The sequence below is a fragment of the Muscardinus avellanarius genome (genome assembly GCF_963383645.1).
Source record: "Muscardinus avellanarius genome assembly, chromosome: 7".
Lineage (NCBI taxonomy): Eukaryota > Metazoa > Chordata > Mammalia > Rodentia > Gliridae > Muscardinus > Muscardinus avellanarius.
This window is the reverse complement of record NC_137793.1, coordinates 96884542-96910814: the sequence shown is the minus strand read 5'-3', so window position 1 is coordinate 96910814 and position 26273 is coordinate 96884542. Positions and strand designations below refer to the sequence as shown.

The 26273-nt window shown below is 34.5% G+C and overlaps 1 protein-coding gene across 1 annotated transcript; it reads left to right on the top strand.

The window, feature by feature from the left end:
- RGS18 (regulator of G protein signaling 18) lies at window positions 1-23912 on the top strand (the record flags this gene model as incomplete). The annotated part of the gene is made up of 5 exons (XM_080698249.1): window positions 1-119; window positions 916-1017; window positions 2275-2336; window positions 20821-20987; window positions 23655-23912. The coding sequence occupies 5 exons, from the start codon at window positions 1-3 to the stop codon at window positions 23910-23912; spliced, it is 708 nt and encodes a 235-aa protein (XP_080554375.1).
- Window positions 23913-26273: the final 2361 nt, after the last annotated feature.

The following is a 26273-nucleotide window of genomic DNA, read 5'->3' as shown; positions in this document are numbered from 1 at the left end:
ATGAAAACATCCCTGGTTTTGCTTTCTCAATTAAATATGTGTGAATCCAAAGAAAGAACTTTTTTCAAGTTAATACATGGTCCAGGAAGAGAAGAAGCAACCAAAGAGGCCAAAACCAGGTACAATTAAAATTTTTTAGTCTTAACTTTTTAAAAGCATGATTGATGAATATTTCTCAGCACTTACTTTTTAAATGTCTGGTTGAAAATATTTTGATTGCATTGTAGCAACTAGAATGTTTTTTTTTTCCTTATTTATTGGGAGTAAACAACTGCTAAAAGTATTTTTTTTCTTTTTTTTTTTTCTTTTTTTTAGGTCTGGGGAGGATGGAACCCAGAGGCATTTGACCTCTGAGCTACATCCCCTGCCCTATTTTTTATTCTTTATTTTGAAACAGGGTCTCACTAAGTTCCTCAAAGCCTCAGTAAGTAGCTGAGGCGGTCTGCAAACCCTGATCCTCCAGTCTCAGCCTCCCAAATGCTGAAATTACAAGTGTGTGCCACCAAACCCCGCTAAGTATTTTCATCTAATTGAGACACTGCAATTATGTATCATAGTAGGATTCAGGGCGATAGAAATACACAGACACAGGGTATTCTTTATGTGTTTTTAAAAAGTGTAGCAATTTTAGTCGCACAGAAGAACTAGAATAATCTTTACTGAAACCATGATCTCAAATATTTGCCTATCATTAATGTAAAAGAGAAATATGTTTAGCCTATGCTATCCTAAATCCTCCATGGGCAAAATATTTAAATAGGATTCATGAGTGTATAAATATGTGGCAGAGATATTTGTGAGTTGGTAGGTTAAGTATTTACCAATTCCAGACTTGGTAGGCAGAAGAAGAAATTTTATATGTCATCTATATCATCCTGAAGCTACTGTATGTTTGTTTTTTTGTTTTTTTTACAGAGCTAAGGAAAAAAGGAGCAGGCTAAGTCTTCTGATGCAGAAAGCAGAATTCCATGAGGAGCCCCACTCTCTCAGATCTGGGCTCCTGGCCAGAGAATCAAGGTAAATAACTTTCATTATTAAGGGGGAAACTTTACTGATTCTATCATTAAAAATTTAGAAAAGGAAATAAGGAATGTCCATTTTATTGAAAATTACATAGTAATAGAAGGAAAGCTAGAAAGCTTCTTTTAAGAAACTAGATATATACCTAAACTTAAAACATTTTAGTAGCTTGACTTAATTCCATGAGCATTTACAGGTGCTCTTCTATAATTTATATATCTTTCCATTTTAAAGTTAATATTTTATTCTCTACATTGAAAAAATATTATCACTAATTTGTTTTTAAAATATAATATACACAAAAGAGTTATTCAGCTCTCTTCTCAAGAGTTTGAAAAAAATACCATAGGCATAATAGCAATAAATATACACATTGAGAATGTCTTGCAAATTTTTAACATTTCTTTAAAAGAATTCAAAGAAAGTGAAATAACTTTATATCCTAATTTAATAAAATTCTTCTAAATTTGAATATGACCCATGAAAGATCCAAGAAAATATTTCACTTTCTCCATAACCAAAATCTCTAAAATATTGGTGGTATTAGCAATGTCTTCTATTTCTTCTCCCTTTGGAACTTCATTAGTCACACTTCCTATATCTGTTTTTTAAAAAAAAATTTTGCAGCATATTGTGGTTACAGCTTCAAGGAAATTGCAGTTAAAACAAAAGGGAGAGAGAGAGTTTGACTGAAAGATACTGTGAGTTTAGGTTCCTCTATTTGATGAAATAAAGGAATAAATTATTTTTCTTGGTGTGTGTGCTTTCGATCTTAATACATCATTGTTTGTTTGTTTGTTTGTTTGTTTGTTTCATACATCCACAAGGAAATATGTAATCTTACTTTCACACATTATTCAGTAGACTAAAGAAATTGGCCCCAAAGAAAATGGGCCAATGTTCTTGAAGGTTCAAGTATAAATATAACTTTCTTTTTTGTTAAATAAGGTGTTTTCTTTTGAGAACTATTTTCAGAAAGTTTTGAACATGAGTTTGTTTCATTATTAATGTTTTGTCTGAGAAATTATCTTTTGTTTAATTATACTGCTATTGGCGCTTTGTCGTCTCACATCGTAAAATGGTTCAGAGAGTGGTAGGGGCATACATGCACAAGGCAATTTCACTATGAAAAAATCAAAGGAGGAACCCTGTGAATTACAACTGAAAAGAGCTATAATCTCACATATGTTCACACAGATTCATAAACAGACTTTCTGCACACTCCATTATAAAAGCATTTTGTTTCCTGAACAGAGTCTCCCGTGAAGAAGCGGTGAAATGGGGTGAATCCTTTGACAAGCTGCTTTCCCATAGAGGTTAGTGACATCTCCACCAAACCCCTTATTCCTTAATGGAAAATTAAACAACGGATGCTTGTAATTACACAAAGCAAGATGTCATAAAATTTTTAATATGTTTGGTAATTTATGGTAATCTAAGTTTCAGATCAACAGATGTAACTGAATAGTAGAATAGTCAGCTAATGAGAATTTTAAAGAATTTTCTCAGTTACCAAGAATCTCTTATTGTTGCAAAGTTAATTATCTTCATAATGTAGTTCACAAATTTGGATGTTTAATTTTTTCTGATTTTTGAAGATCTTGATTATTTCATCTGTAATTAACAAATTATCCGCATTATTTTTATTGTTAAGTGATTGAAATCTTAAAATAGTTTTGTTAATGGCCATTGAGAAAACTCACATGAAAACAGTGTTTTAAACAATTTTATTATTTCTTCACTCTGTATGTTGTATCAATCATCTGTGTGTGTGTGTGTGTGTGTGTGTGTGTGTGTGTGTGTGTTGCTGGAATATGAACCCATGGGAATTCAACTTCTTAGCTATATGCCCCAGATCTATTTTGATTTTTTCATTTGAAACAGCACCTTGCTAAACTGCAAAGGGTCTCGCAATTTGGCTATCTCCAACCTGCGATAATCCTGCCTCAGCCTCCCAAGTACTGGAAATACTGGTATGCACTATCTTGACTGCTTCAGTCATCTATTTTTAAGCAGAATCTGTAAAAAAAAAAGTTGAGAATCAGTGTATATTTACAGAAGAGCTCTGTGTATTACATGGAGGATGAGGGTAAAACTGAGTCCCTGTTTGACGTCCAACAGCACAATGGAGCCCAGTTGGAGGGCAGGCTGACGGGGCACATAACTTAAGGATCAGTGTGCATTGGGTGGTAGTCAAGCAAACTTTTTTTTTTTTTTTTTTGCCTTCATTCAGTTCAAAATTTATTTCAAGTTGCAAGATAGACAATCTGTACCAAGAAGGTGAGAAGAAAGCCCAGGGTTCATTATTTTCCATACTGAACTATTCAGCTAAAATTGCAGCACTTGATAATTACCAAATATCTGTACTTCCTCAAGGCTGTAGCTTCTGTTTATACCTCAGCTGTTCTCAGTTAGTTATCTTTTTCTTTATCTGAAACACCATATGTTTCCAGCTTTCTCTTAGAGCACTCCTCAATGAGGCTGGCTGGCTCCTGTTTATAGCAATAGCCAGTGTATTTCACATTCTCAGGTGTTTGCTGGAAGAAAAGAGTCTCTGTTGCTAGGGAGATGAGAGTACTTGCAATTCAGCCCCAAATATGGTGCTTCCGTTAACAAAACACCAACTCTTCTTCTCTATCTTCATTTTCACTATTTTTTTCTCTCCTTAATTGGCCAACGCTATATAAGGTTTTGGTGACCTGTTCATTTTCCTCCGAAAAAATGACAGAAGAATCCTATTTCTGCCTACTTCCTCTCCTGTAATGAAACAGATGTCTACCTCTAACATACACTCAGAGAAAGAAAGTAGAGGTTAAAAAAAAAAAGTCAAGGATTAAATTTGGGTAAAGATGTAATCAATGAAAACGGAAAGCAGTGGTAAAAAAGGAAGTTTGTACTGACAGCACTATAGTGTGGTATTTCTTTCTCTGAATTCCACTCCAATGTGGCTGTTCTTATTTTGGGGAACAGTAACTGCAAAACTTCATTTCCAGTATCTTATAATTGCCTAACAATCAAAATTCTTGTTAAATGAATGTCAAATCACCCCATCCTTGTTGTTTCTTTTTACTAATTTTAATTGACACATAAAATAATTCAATACATTATGTAGTACAATATGTTATTTTGATACAGGTATATAATGTGCAATCATCAAATCAGGGTTATTAGCATACACAGAATATCAAGAGTTCACTGTGTTGTGTTCAAATTTCATTCTAGATATTTTTATATTAATAAATCATTGATAATAGTCACCATACCATGCTATGTAACATTAGCTCTTATTCTTCCTACCTAACTCTATTTTGAACGTAATCACCAATATCTATTTTCTCTCTCTCCTACATTTCCGTCTCTGGTAACTATTATTCTATTCTCTACTTCTATGAAATAAATTTGTTTAGATTATATATGGAGCTATTTTGCTGCAAAATGGCAGAATTACATCCTACTTTATGCCTGCATAAAGTAGAATGTAATTTCTTTATCCATCCATCCCTTGATGGACATCTAAATTGATTCCTGGATCCATCTTGGCTATTATGAATCTACTACCTTGCTGCTACTGTTTTGTTTCAGGTCTTAGATCTGTTCTTAATAGATTAGTTCTAACAAGCTATGTCAAATTTTTCTCCATAATCTGTGCCTCCAAAAGTTGTTTCTGTCTTAATTTCTCTTTTGTTCATCATTTTGATACATCTTTCCTGTTAAGTCTCTTCACCAATGAGGAGAAGGAAAATAAGACAAGGGAGTAGACCTATTTTATTTTTTGTTTGTTTGTTTTACAATTTGACTATTTATTAGATAAAAATATATCTTGGGCGTGGTGGCGCACGCTTGTAATCCCCGCGCTTGGGAGACAGAGACAGAAGGATTGTGCAGGTTCGAAGCCAGCCGCACGGGCTGGCTGAGGAGACCCTGTTTCCAAATAAAAATATAAAAATAGGTCTGGGAGTGTAGCCCGGAGGTAGAAGGGCTTCCAGGAACCCCAGTACCACCATAAGATATATATATATATATATAATCTTAACCCAGCATGTAACCCGGAAAAGGTTAAGTGCTCACATAATAGAACTGAATTTGTTTCTAGGCTAAATTTATTCCAAGTTCCTTTGAGATTTGACTTCGTGTTTTATTCTGCAACATAAATGGTTGTATAATCTTACTTAAGCTCTCTAATCACTCTGACTTTCAGCTTCATCAACTGTAAATATAGGTGATGTTTTTAGCTCCAGTGGAAATGGATTTCTGTCAGGATTAAATGAGATGACGAATAAAAAAAAAAACAATAAATGTTAGACACTACATAAATGTCAACGACTACAGCTATAATGAAAAATAATAATTACTAACAAGTTTAAAAAGCTTTTTCCATTTCCAGTAGGCTCTCAACTAGATAACCATGTTAGAGGGTCGAAATTTCAATTGAAAGTAATATATAAACTGGATTTATTACTTTAGCTTAATTGTTACATAACAATTCTACCATAACTCCCATTATCCATTATTCAGCAAGGTAATTAGTCACACAGATAAAGTCCTCACCTGGCATTCTGTAACTGTTTTTTTTTTTTTTATAAGTAATCAAAAGGAAAAGAACAAAATGGAAACTGACTCTCCTTTCTTTTTTGGTGTAAATATTAAAGAGCAATACAGTATCAGGAATTTAAATTAATGGAAGGCAATGTGAATAAAAAATTAGCATTAGTGGATTTCAACATTAATATCTGCTATGATCTTAGTGCTAAATAAATTATTTTGAATTCACAAAAATTATGGTATTAGTAGTATTTTATCAGACCAATTATTTTTCATCACAATGTTAGTTGTAAAATAATTAAATCAGAAAGTTTAAAATAAGTCTCTAAAAATTTGGGGGGTTGCAATAGTTAGATTCAGTTCATTTCTATATTTCTCTTTCTATACTATTAGGGAAAATACACACGTATACTACATATAATATGTTTTAAACATATATATGCTTTAAAAACACACAGATGCATACATTTATATATGTGTGTGTTACGCTTTAAAAAGAGAAAATTTCTACACACACATATGTATATGACACATTGCAAGAAAGACCTTGCCCTGTCAAATTTTATAAAAACTTCCTTCTGTTAAACCTGTATCTAAATTCTATGTCATATTTATATAAAGAAAATAAAACTATATTAAAGTTTGAGGGTTTAGTGTGACAAAAACAGTTAATATTTAAGCCACTGTGGACTGATTATGAGTAGCTGTAGGAATGGATCCACAGAACAGATGCTTTTTACTCTAGATTTTAGGGGATTAATCAAAATTCACTAGCTGGAAAAAGAAAAAGACTTTCCAAGCAGAGAGACAATATAGTCAGAAAGCATTAAACAGTTTAATTTATTTAAGAATTTAAAAACAAAGAAATTATTTAATGAGAAACATAATTTTAAAAAGAGTGACTTCGATAGAAAAGATAAATGAGACCAAAACAGAAAACTCACTGATTTTTCTTGTATTCCACAAAAACCAGTGACTGGGAAGGCATTTTGATAATTGTATTTTTTTTTGGTTTTTTATTTTTATTTTTGGTGGTGGTTGTACTGGGGTTCCTGGAAGCCTTTCTACCACCAGGCTATACTCCCAGACATATATATATATATATATATATATATATATATATATATATTTTTTTTTTTTTTTTGAAACAGGGTCTCTTAAGCCAGCGCCACTGGCTTCGAACCTGTGTGATTCTCCTGTCTCTGCCTCCCAAGCGCAGGGATTACAAGCGTGTATCACCATGCCCGGCGATAATTCTATTATTCTTTTCAAATGTCATTCACATAGTTTAACTCTTAAAACATATGCAAATGCATGCACACACACACACACACACACACACACACACACACACACACACATATACACTCCTACCTCAAAGAGAAAATTTTAAAAGTGAATGCTAATATATCATATTTGCTTCATTAATTGTAACACATACCATATAAACACAAGATATTAATAACCTGAATTAATGTAGCATATGTGAGAATATGGCACTATAAATCTAAATTCATTCTAAAATAGAATGTTTATTTTGAAAAATAAACTCAAATATGTTATATAGTAAACTGGAAGATCATGAAGTCCATCAATAACATCTGTTTATCATTGGTTTCTATAGGGCTCTTTGGACAACTTTTTCTACATCCATATTTATTAACAAATTACTCTAAATTTGCAAAAGAAATAATAAAAATCTATCATTTAAAACCATATACAGGTGGGTGTGGTGGCACACGCTTGTAATCCCCATGCTTCGGGGGCAGAGACAGGAGGATTGCGCAGGTTCGAACCCAGCCTCGCTAGCTTAGGAGACCCTGCTTCCAAATAAAAATATAAAAGTAGGTCTGGGAGTGTAGCCTGGAGGTAAAAGGGTTTTCCAGGAACCCCAGTACCATAAAAAATAAATAAACCATATACATAAATAACTTCTAAATGCTATTTAGTAAAAATAGTACTAATACAGCAAAAACTACTATCAGACTATATCTACCATACATAATCATCAATTTCACATTTAGTCATCAGTATTATCACTGTAAACACATGGAATAAATGAATACAAATAAAATAGTATATGTGTATATGATACCTGTATATGTTTATTTATATACAAGTATATAAGGTATGCATCATGAAATACTTGAAAGCAAAGGATACTGCTGTATAACATGGAACACTGAAAATAATTGGTCAAATAGCTTTTTAAAATGCTTTGGAATTTTCAACTTATCATGTAAGCTTTAGACAATCATTAAGTGAGATTAAATAGATGTATGCAAGAATTCAACAGGCAGGAAAAAAAGGTCATTTCTGAGCATTGAAAAAAGGTATAAAAAGGGTGAGAGAAATAAGAGACTTTGCTATTATCTGGAAAAGCAAGCAGTTTAGCCTGATTGAGGCAGAGTCCTGAACAAAAAGGAAGCTGAGACAGGAAGAGCAGCAGGTTCGAGGCCAGCCTCAGCAACTTGTGAGGCCTTCTGCAACTTAGTGAGACCCTGTCTTAAAAATAAAAAGACTAAAAAATAGGACTGGGGATGTAGCTCGGAGGTCCAATGCCCCTGGGTTTTATCTCCAATACCAAAAAAAAAAAAAAAAAAATGATCTGGGGGTGGAGCTCAGAGGTAGAACGCCCCTGAGTTCGATCCCCAGTACCAATGAAAAACAAACAAACAAACGGGAAAATCAAGTTTGGGACAATGTTTGGGAAACCTTGTGTTAGGAAACTACTTCTAATAGATAACAAGGTAGACTGCTATGCATAGACTACCTAGGAGACTCTTCAAACATACAAGGTACCATAAGGTAAGGACCATCTTGGAAGACACCTTGATGAACTTGATAACCTACTGAATGTGCACATATGCTGTAGAGTGAAAAGATAAAGAAATAGGGGACAAAGAAAAATAATAAAGCCAGGCATGGTGGTTCATGCCTGTAATCATATCATTTAGGAAGCTGAGAATGGATGATCACAGGTTTGAGGACAGCCTTCGTAAGTAGTTAGACTCTCACCAAATTAGTGAGACCTTGTGTCCAAATAGAAAAAAGGATTCATGGTTTGAGGACACCGTTTGCAAGTAGTGATATTTTCATTAACCTAGTGCAAGCCTGTTTCAAAATAAAAATCAAAAAAATAGGGCTGGAGGTATAGCTCAGAGGTAGAATGACCCTAGGTTCAATCCCCAGCACCACACACAATAATAATAATAACAATAATAATGTTGATAATAATAAAAGAATCACCCTAAGACCCCTAAATTTATTTTCCATATTGGTTGGAAGATAATGCATTTGATACTGATGAGAAATAGAAGAGAAGACAAGACATGTAAGAAGTTTGAGCTTATGTAGATGCTGGGAAGCCTTATCAGGAGTTGTGCAGGCTTCTGTGGGTGTATTCCTAGAATATGGAGGGGTGACTGATACATAGATACAGATGTTCCAACCTCATGATAATTAAGGATTTGAAGGAAAGCCATATGCCCTATGAGAAGAGTCTTAATAAGAAAAACTTCACACTTCTATATAAGTATTTTCTCTGTGCATTGTTGCTCCATTCATTGAAAATAACTTTTTTTTTTGTTTTTTTTTTTTTTTTTTGGTGGTACTGGTGGTGGAACCCTTCTACCTCCAGGCTACACTCCCAGACCTATTTTACATTTTATATGGAAACAGGGTCTCTTAAGCCACCGAGGCTGGCTTCGAACCTGCGCGATCCCCCTGTCTCTGCCTCCCAAGCACTGGGATTACAAGTGTGCACCACCACACCAGGCCGAAAATAACTGTTTCTAACCATTTTATGAATGTCGATTTATTTGACTTCTGATGCCTGGAATTGTAGCTAAATTCTAAGTATGTTCCCAAGAACAATTCATTATATGGAAGGACAGGAATAAAATATGTAAGTCATTATGCTCCCTTGGTTTAAAAATGTGAAATGATAGCCTGGTATGTTAGCACATGCCTACAATCTCAGTACTTAGGAACCTGAGACAGGAGGATCTGAGCTTCGAAGCCTGCCTCTGCAACTTCGTGAGCCTTAGCGAGTCCCTCAGCAACTTAGTGAGATCTTGTTTCAAAATTTAAAAAAAAAAAAAAATTTTAAAGTGCTGGAGGAGCCAGGCATGGTGGCACACGCTTTTAATTCCGCATTTGGGAGGCTGAGACCAAAGGATCGCAGTTTGCAGACAGCCTCAGCTACTTAGGCCCTCTGCAACTTAGTGAGACCCTGTTTCAAAATAAAGAATAAAAAATAGGGCAGGGGATATAGCTCGGAGGTCAAATGCCCCTGGGTTTCATCCCCAGACCCGAAAAAAAATTTTTTTTTTAAAAAGTGCTGAGGCCATAGCTTACAGGTAGAATGTCCTGGATGGATTCAATCCCCAGTACTACTACTACTACTACTACTACTACTACTACTACTACTACTACTACGAAGAAGAAGAAGAATTAATAAGAAGAATTAGTAATAATAAGAAAAACTGATTATACTTTAAAATATTTATTACTGCTTTGAGTAAGAAAGGGAATGTGTATTTCACTTTGGGGAGGGAAGAAAATGAGTATTTCTCCTTATACTTTTCACCTTACTCTTCCTAGTTTTTGCTTAATAATTTTCTGTAAGATAAGGAATTTCAGAGCAGGGCTGAGACAAGAGGATCACAGATTTGATAAGAGCCTCAACAACAACATGACAAGACTCAGAAACCTAGAAAGACCCTGTTTTCAAACAAACAAACAAAGGAAAGAAAATGGTTGGGGGTGTAGCTCACAGAATTTTCCTGGGTTCAACCCTCAGGATCACATTAAAAAAATTAAAAGATAAGGGATTGTAGTGTTCTATAAAGTTAAATGTATGTTTCCAGTTGGCCTATTTCCAAGAGTTGCTTCAAGGAATACAGATAAAGAAAATCCAGTCTCAATTGAAAATGGATTAGATAAATGAGTCATCCTTGCAAAGTAAATCACACATTCTACATCCGGTCAGACCTACGAAGGAGAAACAATGAACACCTTTAACCTCGGATGTCATACTCTCTGTGGTCGCCAACTGCAAAGTGTTTTGATTCTTTTTTTTTCTTTTTTTTTTCTGGGCATCATGAAAATTCTCCAGCAGATGACTGAGTTTTAATTTAGAAAGATGTAATTCTAAGCATTTCATGTTTGCATGATACATCAAGCCAGATTCTTCCAGTGTGAATTCTAGCCCCAGGTTCTACCAAGCACTTCTAGCAGCTACGTTCACTCCTGCTTAGGAAGTCTCAGCCTTCCTCTGAGCGAAGGTGCCACTGTCACCTGACTCAACACAGTTTGCCAAAGAGAATCAGGAAGCAGCTGACATGCTAGGATAATCTCCTACAGCACTGCACCATATATTTTAAAAAGTAATTTATTAGCCAGGCACAGTGGTGCATGCTTGTAATCCCAGTAGTTGGGAGGCTGAGATAGGAGGATAGAAGGTTTGAAGTCAGCTTCAGCTATTGAGCAAGCAAGGCTCTCAGCGACATAGTGAGACCCTGTTTCAAAATAAAATAGGGATGAGGGCATAACTCAGAGGTAGATTGCCCCTGGGATGAATCCCCAGTACCACACGAAATAAATAAATAATAATAATAATAATAATAATAATAATAACAATAATAATAAAAATAATAGTAATGATACTTCCAGGTGTGGTGGTCCACACCTGTAATCCTAGTAATTGGTAGGTTGAGACAGGAGGATCACAGGTCCAAGATGAGCTTTATCAACTTAGTGAGACTCTTAGCAACCCAACAAGACCCTGGTTCAAACACACACACACACACACACACACACACACACACACGGGTCTGGGGGTATGGCTCAGAGGTAGAATGGTCCTGGGTTCAATAGTACAAAAAAAAAAGTAATTTGCTTAAAATTTTAAAAAATGAACTACTTCCTTACTTCTCATTCACTCACTTCTTGAATCAGTATTATTCTTCACTGTTATATTATGCCAACAAAAGCCATTCCCTCTGCCTAACATGTCCTGAGAACACTTTTCTTGGTATCAGCTCTCTGAGTTCATTTTCAATGTCTGAATGAATCTGGAGTCTAACCACAGTAACAAAGGGGCTTCTGCATAATATTCCAGCAAGTAGCAGCTGGCATAGTCCACAAGTCAGCTGTCTGAACTCAGAAAAGGACTACATTTGAAATAATGTTTATGCTATTTTCTGAAAGACTTCTGCTTCAGTTCCAGGTCTGCTGATTTTCATCTGCTACCCCAGAGAGTTCAAGTCCCCCTTACAATCATCCTTCTTCTGTCCTAAGTCCAAGCATACCTACGCTGCCCATCAATTTCAGAATTCCTCAACAGCAAAGGCTGGCTGGTCTTTAGGGCAGTAGAGTGGCAAAAGTCTTGTACTTTTTAACAAGATAAGCCTGGGTCCGTTCCACTCTATCTTTTACCAGCTGTAAAATTTAGTGCACCTTATGTCTCTCAATATCAATTTCTCTATTTTTTTTTTTTTTGGTGCTAGGGATTGAACCCAGGGGCATTCTTTCTCTGAGCTACATCCTCAGTATTTTGTTTTTATTTTAAAACGGTGGTCTCACTGATTTGGAAGAACTTGCTAAATTGCTGAGGCCAAGCTCTAACCTGCAGTCCTCCTGTCTCAGCCTCCTAAGGCTTTGAATATAAGCCTTTTAATCTATAGACATAAATGGCCTCTTAATCTGTAGACATGATTATAGGAACGCTACTTCCTAGGGCCAATGTTAAAAGTAAATAGAGTTGTACCAATTAAAGACATATTGCAAAATGTCAAGATCTTAGCAGATGCTTACAACTTTTATTTTAATGAATATCATTTTATTCACATATATAACAGAGTCCTGTGGCTCACATTAGGTGATTTATAAATAATTAAAAGATAGATGAAGGAAGTTATTATTAAGTAACAATTTCAGTTGTCTGGCATATGAATGATTCCTTTTAAATATCACTAAAACGTTTTAATTGTTATACATAACAATTTTTATATTAATGGAAAAAGTAATAGCTGTATTCTTCTGAAACCATGACAATTAATTACTGACTCAGTTCAGACAGAATTTAGTATTTTAAAAAAATGCTCAATCAGTCTCTGCTTATGCGTGGCATATAAATAGAATTAATTGAAATCAGAGAAGTTTACCCCTTCACATGGTCAGGATGATTTTGTTCAGAAATAAAAGAAAAAAAAATCCTTGATTTCCTCTCTCCAAAGTAAATCTGACCTGAAAAAGATTATTTTCTCAGTGTAATACTGCCGGATTTTTATTCTATTTATTTATGCATTTTTTTTTTCATTTTTATGTTTTGAAACAGGGTCTCACTAAGTTGTTGAGCATCTCACTAAGTTGCTGAGGCTGGTCCACAACCTGTGATCCTTCCTGGCTCAGTTCCCAAAGTACTGTGATTATTGGCTTGAACCACCACACCTGGTGCAAGCATTTTCTTTTTAACCAACATTATTTTAAAAACAACAGAAGAACAAGGATGAAGAAGCTAAAACACTTAATATGAAAAGAGAAGAGGCAAAACCTATATAATAACAAAAACCCAGCAATAACCCCCAGTGACATACTAGGTAATATCAATAGAAGACACATTTCCATATGAATGCTCTGCATTTTTTTAAATTAGCATCACCTAAAAATGTTCTAACAACTTGTTGTGGTCTTACCTCCAATTGTTTCCTAATATTTGGTCTCTATCGAAATCCAGCTTACAGCAACTACCAAGTAAAGCATGTCAAGACCCTGTGGTAAGAAAAAGAGAAATTTCAACATTCCATTAGAAAACACAAAGAACCTGTCTGTTCCAAAAACAGTTATTAAATAACAGGTTGGGCAAATATATAGATTTAGAATGAAGATGGATGTTAATTTTGGTAGAACAAACATGTTAGAGATGTAAAAGAGGAAGGAAGTATGGGTGCTTAGCAGCAATTTTTGATCACACTAAATATTCAACAAGAGGAAATACCTCTTTTTTTAAGATTTGTCAGGAAGACGGGCTAACCGCCTAACGTTTGGAGCAAGCCAGTTGGTATATATATTGTGGTTTTTACTGCGATTGTACATTTACAGACTCAAAAACGCCCCACGTTTCGAATTTGACTTCAGCTGAGAGGTTAAAAGGCACACATTTTGACTCAGGCTCTCCTTATTTTCTTCCGAGGTCAATAGAGAAGAGAGAGAAGAAACGAAGGCAAAATGTAAGCTTAGAGATGAGGAGATAAAACAATTGTTTGCTGTTTTTTAAATATTATTGTTCTGCTTTGTTTTGGTGATGGGGATTGAATTTAGTGTCATCTACTTCTGATTTACACTCTCAGTCTTTTTTTTTCTTTTTTTATGTGGAAACAGGGTCTCACTAAGTTCCTGAGAGTCTAAGTCTAAATTGCTAAAGCTGGCCTGGAACTTGCAATCCTCCTGTCTCAGCCTCCCAAGTACTGGGATTATAGGTGTGCACGATCACACTCCAGAATAACAATTTTCTTTAGTTACATAAATAAAAAAGGAAGATATTTTCAAGCTACTACTAATTAATAGCCAAGTAATGTTTATTCCACCTATCTTCTAAAGTTTTCAGCCTAATGCTCCAGTTTCACCAGAAGTCTTTAGAAGACATTAAATTTCACTTTTAGAACTTAAAAAGAACAAGCCCGGCATGGTGGCACACACACTTGCAATCCCAGCATCCATTCGGGAGGCTGAGACAGGAGGATCATGGTTCACGGGCAGCCTCAACTACTTAGTGAGGCCCTTTGCAACTCAGTGAGTTTCAAAAAATAAACAATAAAAAAAATAGGCCTGAGGGGTGTGGCTCAGAGGTAGAATGTCTCTAGGTTCCATCCCCAGTACTGGAAAAAATAATAATAATATTAGAAAGCACAAACTGTTCACAAGTCCAGCCCTGAGATGCAAGTGATGAAAGGAATCATGGGTAGGAAGATCAAACAAGAATGCAGAATCCCTACAGTTGCTTATGTGCTAACAAACCACAAAACAACCAGAATAGCTGACTCCCAAGGGTTTGTATGACAGCTATTTTGGTCCACAGACATTAAAAGCAGAGATAGGCCATTGACTTTCCTCTGAAAACCTATTCATCACTTGAGGAAAATCTGCTCGGTATCAAAGGCATCATTGGCCCTTCATATTTACCTTTATGTTCTGAAAAAAAGCACACCATGCCATGGGAAAATAAGTCTTGAAACTATAAACTTACTTGGCTAGGGAAATAAGAAGCAAAGCAATTAAATATGACTCGCCGGTCCTCCTTGCAGAGTTTGCTGAATCATTTAGGAACCCCTTCGCACTAAGGCCTCCAAGACATACCTGACTTTCAGTGGAATTTATCTTACCTGTGTCTCAAGGCTGCAGACAAGGTGTTCAAGTCACTTCTCAGACCTAAGATGCTTTCTCAAGTTCTTGTTGAGCCCGGTCTTTCCGTTTCTCCCTAGTTCACTCACAGGTAACTAATAACATCTGATACTCAGGGGCTATTTACTGAGGAAAAGGATTAGCTGGCCCTCTCCTTGCTCCAGGAAAAAATCCAATTGAAGGGGCAGTGGGGAGAAGACCTGTCACTCTTATGTCAGGTTAGTGGTCAGAGTCACTCTGTGCTCTAATGATATCTGTATGTTGTCAGATCTTTTCCTGACTACCAATTGCTTAACCCATTAAGTTCCTGAAACTAGAATACATTTATAAAGATTGTTTACAACATAAAAAATGTTTCTTCTTGGTGAAGACAAATTCTATATATAGGAGGACTAGGTGGTGACACATAAAACATCATTTGGGGCTTGTATGAGTTTTATGCGGCTGATGTAACAACATAATCACAACTTCAGTGATTTATACAGAGATTCATTATCTTACAGTTCCACAGAATCTAGCATGGGTACATCAGAAGAAAATTAAGGTGTCATCAGACTTCTATACTTAGGCGGTAGGTGTCTAAGGGACAATTCCTTTCCCATTCATTCAAGTCATTGGCAGAATCAAATTATTTATAGTTTTAGACCAACATCTTCATGCTCTTGTTGGTTGCAAATTTAGAGGCAATTCTACCTTCTAGAATTCGTGTTTCTTAGTTCATGATCATTTTCTCTTCAAAGCCAAAAATGGAGAACCAAGTTGTCATGTGACATCTCTGTGTCTCACTTCCCGTCCGTCCTCTTATACTTTAAAGGACATGATTAGATTGGATCTTCCTGGCTAATCTCCCACCTCAGTGTCCTTACATACAGTCACATCTACCCAATTCTTTTGTCTAGTAGAGGTAGTATATTCACAGGCTTAGGGGTATTATCCAGTCTTCCAGAAATATTATCTTCTTAAGAAAGATACACTTCTATAATTTAAGAGGTGAGATCTGAAGTTACTGAATTTATCTGAAACTGAGTTTCCTCATCTGTATAAATAAATAAAGAGCTATTCCAGGCATCTACTGAGAAAATGAAGTAAGAAGTATATAGACAGTACTTAGACATCCAAAGCTTTAAGTACATTAAAAACATAAGAGTTCTTAGTTATTGCTATCATTCTAACAATAGAGCTTTGTTCTTACTTTATTCTGTATTGAACTTTGGATATTAGAAATAATTCTTGATCATAAGGAATAGTTCTAGAAAATAGTAAATGCAAAAAAATGAAAATATGAGTGACAATAATTTGTGCAGACATAAAATTCTATAACTTTATATTTGTTCAGGCATAATGACAGCATGTTTGTTTCCTCTTTTATAAATCGCTAAACTAAATTTTTAAACATTTTTCAAAATATTTTATCAATGGTTACGAGACATATTGCTGTGTAATTTTCTTTTTTGGTCTACTGTTTATTTAGAGGAAAGGGTGTAACACATTTGCCTGGTTTATGTATAAGAATTATCCTGCCCTCATAAAATGAGATTGAAAGTATCCATCTCTTCATTGTTTTCTATAAGAAATTTTTGCATAAGATTAGAATGTTTTTATGTAAAAAGACTTAAGGAATTTACTTAATCTGAGTCCAAAGATTTTTGAGTGGTAATAGTGGAAAACTAGTTTATTATAAAATTGACTTTAAAATTGAATTAGGGTTATAAGATTCCCACTTCTTCAGTATCAGTTTGGGTAAACTTTCTAATTTCTTAAGTAATTTTCTTTTTTCATATAAATTTTATTTATTGTTGTGAAGACACTAGTAATATTTATTATGTTTTGTAATTTCTGTACAGTTTGTGGTAATCTCTCTGATTTACTTCTATATATAAAATAATCTTGCTAAACTGGACATGGTGACACATACTTATAATCCCAATACTTGGGAGGCTGAGGCAGGAGAATCATAGGCTTGAGGATAGCCTCAGCAACTTAGTGAGACTCTCTACAATCTACAAAATCTTTTGTTTTGATTTACTGTTTGGTTCCTTATAATTGCCGGTGTCAATTTTTCTTATAAGTGTTATAGATTTGATATATTCATTTAACATATACATTTTCTAACACTCTTTTGTGTATTTTTATTTTTCAATTAAATTTATTTACTAATATTTTGAATTGTCATTATTTATTCAATACTGTACTTCTATTTAAATAATTATTGAGTGATTTATTCATGGTGGGAACCAGAGATTTGGTGACAAATGCAAAAGGGTCTTTATTTCATAAATCTCACAGTGTAGCAAAGAAAACATAAGTGACTGCAGTATGATATTTTAAGCGTTGTCCAGCATACTAGGATGCTTTATATAAAGGAGACTTGACTTATTCTTTAAAAATTGATGAAATTTTTTGAAACAAATGGTCTCTAATTTAAGCCTGAACCACCAGAACTGACTAAATTGATGAAATTAGACTGATGAAGTTGGAGATGTTTACCACATATTTGTCTGTATATACTTGGAGCTCAAGAAAGAGGCTGGAGAAAGAGTTCTGAGAAGTCAGCATATTGATTTTATTTGAGTGTTCTGTTGGTTTCTCGGGAAAAGGAATTCAAGGGAAGAATGAAGAAAAACAAAAAATTCAGGAGTATAGATGCCATAGAAGAGAATTACAGACTAAATTTTACATGGTTGCTATTTGAGATAGAAGTAACATACAAACGGTTAAAAATGTTCACGGAATACAATAGTTAATTTGGCAAAAATAATTTAAGCAGGGTGTCAAACAGAAACTACACTTTAATGTGTTGAGAAATAAATGAGGCAGAGATTAAATGACCAGTGTAGAAAATGTAATCAAAGGTTCTTATTTCATAAAGAGAAAAGATATTTCAGAATCTGGAAGAACATTGGAAGTGAAAAGAACAATTTTCTTTGGGTTATTTCTTGTCATGAGGCTTTAATTTTTCAGTGATACCAAAATATAACTCTGAGAAAATTTCCCAAAGTTTTGCCTGCAAGTGGCATATGTGTCAGTGTTTGTGTGTGTGTGTGTGTGTGTGTGTGTGTGTGTGTGTGTGTGTGTGTACTGCAGTAGACAGTAGGAAAAAAGGGATTTTAGAAGAAAATGTTCACAGAAAAGACAAGAGAATAGGGAAGAGAAGGGGGAAAATAGAAAATGAGAAAAAGGTGAAGAACCAAACCTAGGAGAATGTCATGTTTAATGGGGAAGAGAGTAAGCTAAACTAGCACAGAAAATTATACAGAAAAGTGATTAGACAGTATGGACTTGGAGACATGGCATCCTAGAATCTTAAAAAGAAGAGTATTTTAGCCGGGCGTGGTGGCGCACGCTTGTGATCCCAGTGCTTGGGAGGCGGAGACAGGAGGATGGCGCTGGTTCGGAGCCAGCCACGCTGGCTTAAGAGACCCTGTTTCCAAATAAAATAAAAAATAAAAAAATAGGTCTGGGAGTGTAGCCCAGAGATAGAAGGGCTTCTAGGAACCCCAGTACCACCAAAAAAAAGTCTTTTAAAAAGCAGGGATCCATATTATCAGATGCTTCCATGTGAGAAGTTCTTATAGAACTCTTGAGATTTCCCTATACAATGATTTATCTGTGATAGCAAAAAATAAATAAAAAGCCCATAAATACAGAGTAAGACAATATCTAAAGAAAGACTGCTAAAAGTGATTTAATTCCAACTTGAATGTGATCTTCTCCAAGAAAGTTGAATTAAAATGCATCAGAAGCATAGTTCCCTTCCCACTTTTCTAATGCTTCTATTATGCAACTAATCAATTTAGCTTCTTGGGACTTATCCTAGGAAAACGAAGACTTATGTTTACATATTTTAAATGTACAGAAATGTTTTATAACATCCTTATTCATAAGGAGAGCAACAACATTAAACTAGAAATAACCTAAATGTCCTTCAATGGGTGAATGATCAAATAAATAGTTAACAGTATATAATGAAATTCAACAAAGCAATGAAAAGAAACAAAATGATGATTCATACATCAACTTGAATTAAACTCCAGAAAATTATGTTGCATGAAAAAAGCTATTCCAAACTGTGTATGTACTACATTATTTCATTTACATCACATTCTTGCATTGACAAAAATATATAAATGGAAGGCAGATAGTTGGTTCCCAGGGGTTAGGGAGTTGGGTGCAGAAGAGATGTTAGTCTAGATCAAAGATAGTCTATATCAAAGATAGTTGAAAGAATACTAGTTTTAAGTCAAATTCTCTTATGCTTAAGTCTAAAACCTGACACTTTTTAGTTATATAAACTTTATCTGGATGAATATTAAATAAGTGAAAATCACCAAGAACATTATAAACATCATTACCACTATCAATGACCACCACCAAAATCCTTACAGAGCACTTACTGTTTTCCAATACATATTCTAACCACTTTGCATATTTTAACACATTTTAATTCTCTTGATAACCCAATCAGGTATCTATGATTATTTTAATTGTAAATATTAATAAATTAAAGTGGATTAAAAAATTAGTTCACTCAAGGCCACATAGTTACTAGTAAAACATGAATTTGAACCTAGGCAGTCTTCCAGGAGACTTCATAACTTCCCCTTACATTTATGAGCTCAGGAAAAAAGAAAACCATATATACTATCTCTAAATGATTTAGAATTATGGGTCAAGCTAACAACTGCTTAAAATATGCATATTATTATTTTATTTTATAAAGTATATTTTGTAAACTACTTGGAGGATTATGCTGGAATTTAAACCCTCAGATCCTTCACAGGTTTGAAAAAGTAAGCCTGGTCTACCCTCTTTCTCTTTCTTTCTTTCTTTCTTTCTTTATTTATTTATTTATTTTTTCTTTATTTTTTTTTGGCAGTACTGGGGATGGAACCCAAGGGCATTCTACCTCCGAACTACACCCCCAGCCATAACTCACTAAGTAGTAGCTGAGGCTATCCCCAAAACATAGTCCTCCTGTCTCAGCCTCCCAAATGCTGGGATTACAAGCAAGCGCCACCACGTTCGGCTCTCTTTCTCTTTTAATCCAATATGGTACATTCCACACTGTAAGAGGTAGCCTCATACATTTGAGTGGACACTTCTGCCTGCTAATATAAGTGTATTAATGTTTATGATGAAGGGTCTGCAGACCAATGATTTAGGGTGTTCTTGTTGAATGAACCGAAGAAAAGGGGCTGTGCAAACCTCAAACATAAAGAACCTTTGTCCGGGGAATTCCAGGGTCCTGAGTACCATAAGCATGGTCAAGAAGTGGGCAGGATGGGTTCCAAATAAAAAGTCTTCATGGGTCTTCAGAACAGTCTCTTATACATTGGTAGGGGCATGAATGAAAAAAATATATAAGCCGAGGTCCACAGTAGAGGTCCCTGCCACTCTTAGATCTAAGGAATTATATCTGAGTATAATACTCGCATTACTTCAATTTTTCATGGTTGTGAAAACTAGACTTAATTTTTCTGAGTCTCCACATGTAAACTATTTGAGATGTGTGCTACTATCTTGAATTAGAGGGAAGATATAGCTTTACTGCTAATATTAGTAAGCATGCTCTAATATCAAGTATTACATCCTAGGCACAATGGTGCCTGCCTGTTAATCACAATACTTGGGAGGCTGAGAATGGAAGCTCAAAAATTCGAGGCCAACCTTAGCAATTTAGTAAAACTCTGTCTCCAAAAATACAATCAGCTGTGTGTGTATGGGGGTGGGTGGAACACGGTGGTAGAATACCCCTGGGTACAATCCCCAAGTACTATACACATACAAAACAAGCAGTGTATTTTCTCAACATTTATATTTAGTAGTTATATTGTATTATTTATTTTTTGATAGATGGACTGGATGCCTTTACCAGATTTCTTAAAACTGAATTCAGTGAGGAAAACATTGAATTTTGGAAAGCATGTGAAGATTTCAAGAAAAGCAAGGAACCTCAGCAACTTAAACTTAAAGCAAAAGAAATATATGAGAAATTTATACAAAATGATGCCCCACAAGAGGTATAGTAAAGATAATTGGAAAAGTGTATAGCTGTGTAAAAATATTTTGAGAGAATCTGCCTTTATCAAACTTTTCCCAATATATTCTACTAGGAAGTTCAAGATTTTGTTGAAAGAAAATTGATTATTTATATAGTTTTTTTACATATAAACATAATGTATTATAAAATATTTTATATGAGAAAAAGTATAATTAATATCATTCTTTAGAGTTATGTTCATCTAGACTAAGACTGGGTATGGGGATAGAGGCCTATATTCACAGTATTTGGGAGACTGAGACAGGAGGATTTCAGGTTCAAAGCCAGACTCAGCAACTTAAGATTCTCAGCAACTTAGCTAGGCTCTGTTTTAAAATTAAAAAGTAAAAACTAAAAAGGAATATGGGTGTAAAGAGATAGAACACCCAAGGGTTAAATCCCTAGTACAAATGTAATATACTAAGATTAAATACAATTAATTGCAACATTTGGATTTATTCAGTTATTCACATTAATTATTTCAACAAAAACAACTTCTCATAGAAACTAAAGATTTATTATAGAAAATGATGACAAAGAAAATCAAGAAGTGTCTGACATGGACCACTTTAATGTTTACTTATCTAGCTATAAAAAAAAAACCTTTGTTTTTCCAGAAGAATTATATCTCTGCTTTAATATAGGCTGATAGAAAATTTCATAATAAATGAGTTGTAAACCTCATTTGGTTATGGATCAAGTGAAAATTAAGCAAAAATTGTGTTTTTTCTTTGAATGAAAACTCAATAGGTAATTGTGTGATACTATTGCTAGCTATAAGACATTAAAACCAAGAAATGTTTACCTCTGAGCTATACCCCTGGATCTATTTTTATTTTGAAACAGGGTCTCACTAAATTGCTGGTGCTGTCCTTGAACCTGTGACTCTCCTGTTTCAGCCTCCCAAGTATTGGGATTAGAGGCATGCACCACCATGCCTGGCTCAGATATTGTTTGACTATCATCAGAGATTAATTAAACGGAGTTTGTATGTTTCCATTTTGTTAGTGGTTCTTCATTTTTGATGGTAGAACTGGTGCCCTGTCACTCTTAAGAGTCTGGTTTAGCCGGGCATGGTGGCACACACTTGTAATCCCCGTGCTTGGGAGGCTGAGACAGGAGTATCTCACGGGTTCAAAGCCAGCCTCAGCTACTTAGGCTCTCAGCAACTTAGTGAGACCCTGTTTCCAAATAAAATATAAAAAAGGTCTGGGAGTATAGCCCGGAGGTAGAAAGCCTCTGGATTCCACCCCCAGTACCACCAAACAAAAAAAAAAAAAAAAAAAAAGAGTTTTGTTTATAAAATAATAGTGTCTCTATTAGTTAGACTTCTGACATTGTGACAAATACTTGAAATAAGTCAACCTAAAGAAGATAAGGTTTATTTTGGCTTATGATTTCAGAGGTTTCTACCTGTGGTCACTTCGTCTTATCATATTGGAAAACAGTATATCATGGTGAAGGCCTGTGACTGAGGAAACTGCTCACCTCAGGGCAGACAGAAAACAGGAGAACAGGGCCCTGATATCTGCCTCAAGGACACACCTCCAATTATCTAACTTCCTCCCACTAGGCTCCGCCTCTAAAGGTTCCATCACTCCCCATAGCATCACGGGCAGCCAAGGAAGGAAGCCTTTAGCATCCAGGCCTTTGACCAACATTCAAGATCCTATCCATGAAGTAGTATCATCTATGTGACTATATCTCCACAAGAAATCATGGCTATTTTTTGTTTGCTTGTTTGTTTGTTTTAGTGTGTTTCAATCTATTCTGGTTTTCAATGGTTTAGTCTTTATTTGCCCAAGAAGAACCTTATATATATCTTTAAAAAAAAAGAAAAAGTAAAAAATGTAGCTAATTGTATGATGTTAACCAGGAGAAGAAACAGAGATCATCTGCCAGAAAACAACCACACCATCATCAGAACCAGATATATTAGCAATACCATAATAAAAGCACTAAAAGATTTTATATCTTTAGGACATGTTTTTACTTTTATATATAATTGTTTGTAGGAAAGCATCATGATATAGTGAAATGAGAGAGTGCTGGAATAAACAGAAACCTCATATGGGAATCTCCAAGCTCACTGTTTCCCATCATTCAAATGTTTTAATGTCTAGGAAGTTTAGTTCCTCGCTTGGAAAATGAGTCAGCTAACCAAATTATTTGGATGGTAACCTTCCTTGCAACATTACATATTTCTAAATTAGAAAATAAGAAGGACCCGAAACATGAGAGAGAAGAGCCAGATGAAATATCAGCCCAGAAAAATAGATACAAAAACAAGATAACACTGGATCCCTAGACACTAGAAGAAAAAAAACTCCCCATGTTTCTAAGCCCACTATGCCCACTCCAACATTGTATTGGTCTTGAATTATTTTTCAAAGGTGTCTGCTTAAATAGATGTGTCTATCTGTATGCCTGTCATCCCAGAACTTGGGAGGCTGAGACAAGAAGATCACAGGTTCAAGGACAGCCTCAGAAAAGAAGCAAGACTCTCTGCAAAACACTGTTTCAAAATAACAAAAAATAAAATAAAATAGGTCTGAGTATGTACTTTGAAGATAGAATGCCCCCAGTTTAATCCCCAGCACCATATGAAAATAATAATAAATGTAATTATACTTTTTTATTTATCCAGGTTAACCTTGATTTTCACACCAAAGAAGTCATCACTAGGAGCATCACCCAGCCCACCCTGCAAAGCTTTGATGCCGCAGAGAATAGAGTGTACCAGCTCATGGAACAAGACAGTTACACACGTTTTCTGAAATCCGACATCTATTTAGAACTGATAGAAGGAAAACCACGGAGACCAACAAATCTCAGGAGACGATCACGCTCATTTACCTATAATGAATTTCAAGATGTAAAATCAGATGTTGCCATTTGGTTATAAAAAAATTGTTCATCTTATTTTGAGGGTAAAGTTGTATATCAGCTTCTAAGATACAGCATATTTATGTTAAGAAATGATTGCATTTTCTAAAACAAAACACACACCCATATGAAAAAAGTTTAAAAACTCTAAATCAAATCTTTTATACTAAAAATCCATAATGTATCTTCCAATATATTCTGTTAAGACTTCCCACCTGATGTTATTTCAGAAAAATATTTCTTAAAAGGCTATAAAGAAACATTTAATGTTTTGTTAGACTGTGACATTAAGTTTAAATTTCTGCAAAACTGCCAACAGTTGGACCAAATATCTAGTTTGGAATTTTCATCTAGACGTAAACAACATATTTAGCAATCGATATATTCAGACAGCATTTTCTGTAGTGGTAAATACTCTCTTTCGGTAATAGAAAAAGAAGTGATCCCGTTCTTACAATGGGAGAAAATCAACATTTTTTTCTTGGGTTACTAGTCCTAACTCAAAAATAGCAGAAAATCGTTTCTGTATTAAGCCAGAAACAGGAAATTTTGTGAAGACACATTTAGCTGCACAGAACTTCCAGAATAAATATAACAGGTTGATAAGTGATACTGGGACTCACAGTGAACTTGTTTCTTAAGTAAACATGGACTTCCACAGTTATACAGAGAATTTCTTCTGGTCACAGAAACATGATCAGATTATGCATTTATCCCGATTGGACAGAGTGGACTGACCATATCTTCCCCTGCTAAATGAACTTGCTACTGAAATAGGAGGTAATTAGTGATTTGGATGGTGGCCATAGGACTTTTTTTCTCAGGAGTAATTAGGTCTCATGTTTAGACTTGGAGAGTTGGGAAAGAAATAAGAAGCGAGAAGAGAGAAAAAGCAAGAAATCTATGGTCCTGAGTTCCAAGTGCATGCCAGCCTTACACACATACAGAGTGTGTTCATTCCTTGTTTATATTAAATGGTTACTTAAATAGTCTAAACTTCAAATTTTAATTTTTAATATTGGAATAAAACTTTTTCAGTGTCCTTATGATGATCAAATGTTAAAACATCTGTAAAGTACCAAGTATAGATTATTGACTTCAGTATGTGGATGGAATTATGAAAATTATTTCTTGTATTTTAAATATCACATTTTAGTTATAATGTAATTTTTTGTAATAATGTCTTAGTTACAAATCAAGTATCTTAAGAATAACAAGATTTTCTTGGATGAAATACGGGCATAGTTATTACTTTCATCAAATCTTTTTAATTTTGCATTGCACAGAAAAGTAAATAATGATACATTAGCTAAATAAAAACATTGTTAGTTTAAACATTTTTCAAAAGGCAAAGTTTAAAACTTTATTTAATTTTTGTAGTGTTGTCCTTCTTTAGAAGAAGAAAAGGACAAAAAATATTTTGGATATACCCCAAGAATGTTTCCAATTAGCTGCGGTGCTAACTAAATTCAAATACATTAGCTTTATTTTCATTGTGCAATATGAACTAGTTTTATACTTAGTTTCCTAACTCTTTAAAATCATCTATCTAAAATCAATGAATACATATTCTCACATATTTATCCACAAGGTTGTTTAGCTATGTCCTCTAAAGTCTTTTCAAGTATAAAAATAAAGTTATATATAGAAACATCTTTTCCAGCCACATGTTGAATGAATAACCAAATATTTAATGAGCAATTGTATTTAATTGTTAGCTACAGACCACTAGGAAATGAATGCAAAAAGAGTGAGGGGAGAGAAGCTGTTTCTTTTGAAGAAGAGTAATTTTTTTAATAAAGTTTGTGATCTACAAAATGCTGTAGGAAGCTGGGCTTTAAACTAGACCTTCATTCTTTCACATTTAGCCAAATAGTAAATTCACCTACAATTGATGATGGGGATGACAATTTGTCTTTGCATCCTAAAAGCCAGTTAGCTAATGTCTTAATTTTTTTTTTAAAGAGAGATGCCAACTTGCACAATCTTTGGGTACCATGTATAAAATGAAAGGTGCACTCAAAGCATAGGCACATATAAAATATACCTTATGTAAGGTTTGGGGTTTTTTGTTCATTTCATTTTATTGCTTTGGTTCAACTAATTGAGAAACATAATAATTTGAAGTTAAAAAACCCATAACTTTTCAAGCAATGTTTAAAAATTCAAATCACATGAGAAACAACAGAAAATAAGTAACAATGAAAATTGACACATTTTGGGTGAATAAAAAAGTATGCATTATCATATTGAAGGATAAAATAATTTTATAGTAAACACGCATCTTTACATGGAGCCTTACTTACTAATTGCATTTTCTAAAGTACACATGAAACTTTTAGAAGTAATGACCCAAGGGAATCTTTTTAAAATTAGGGAT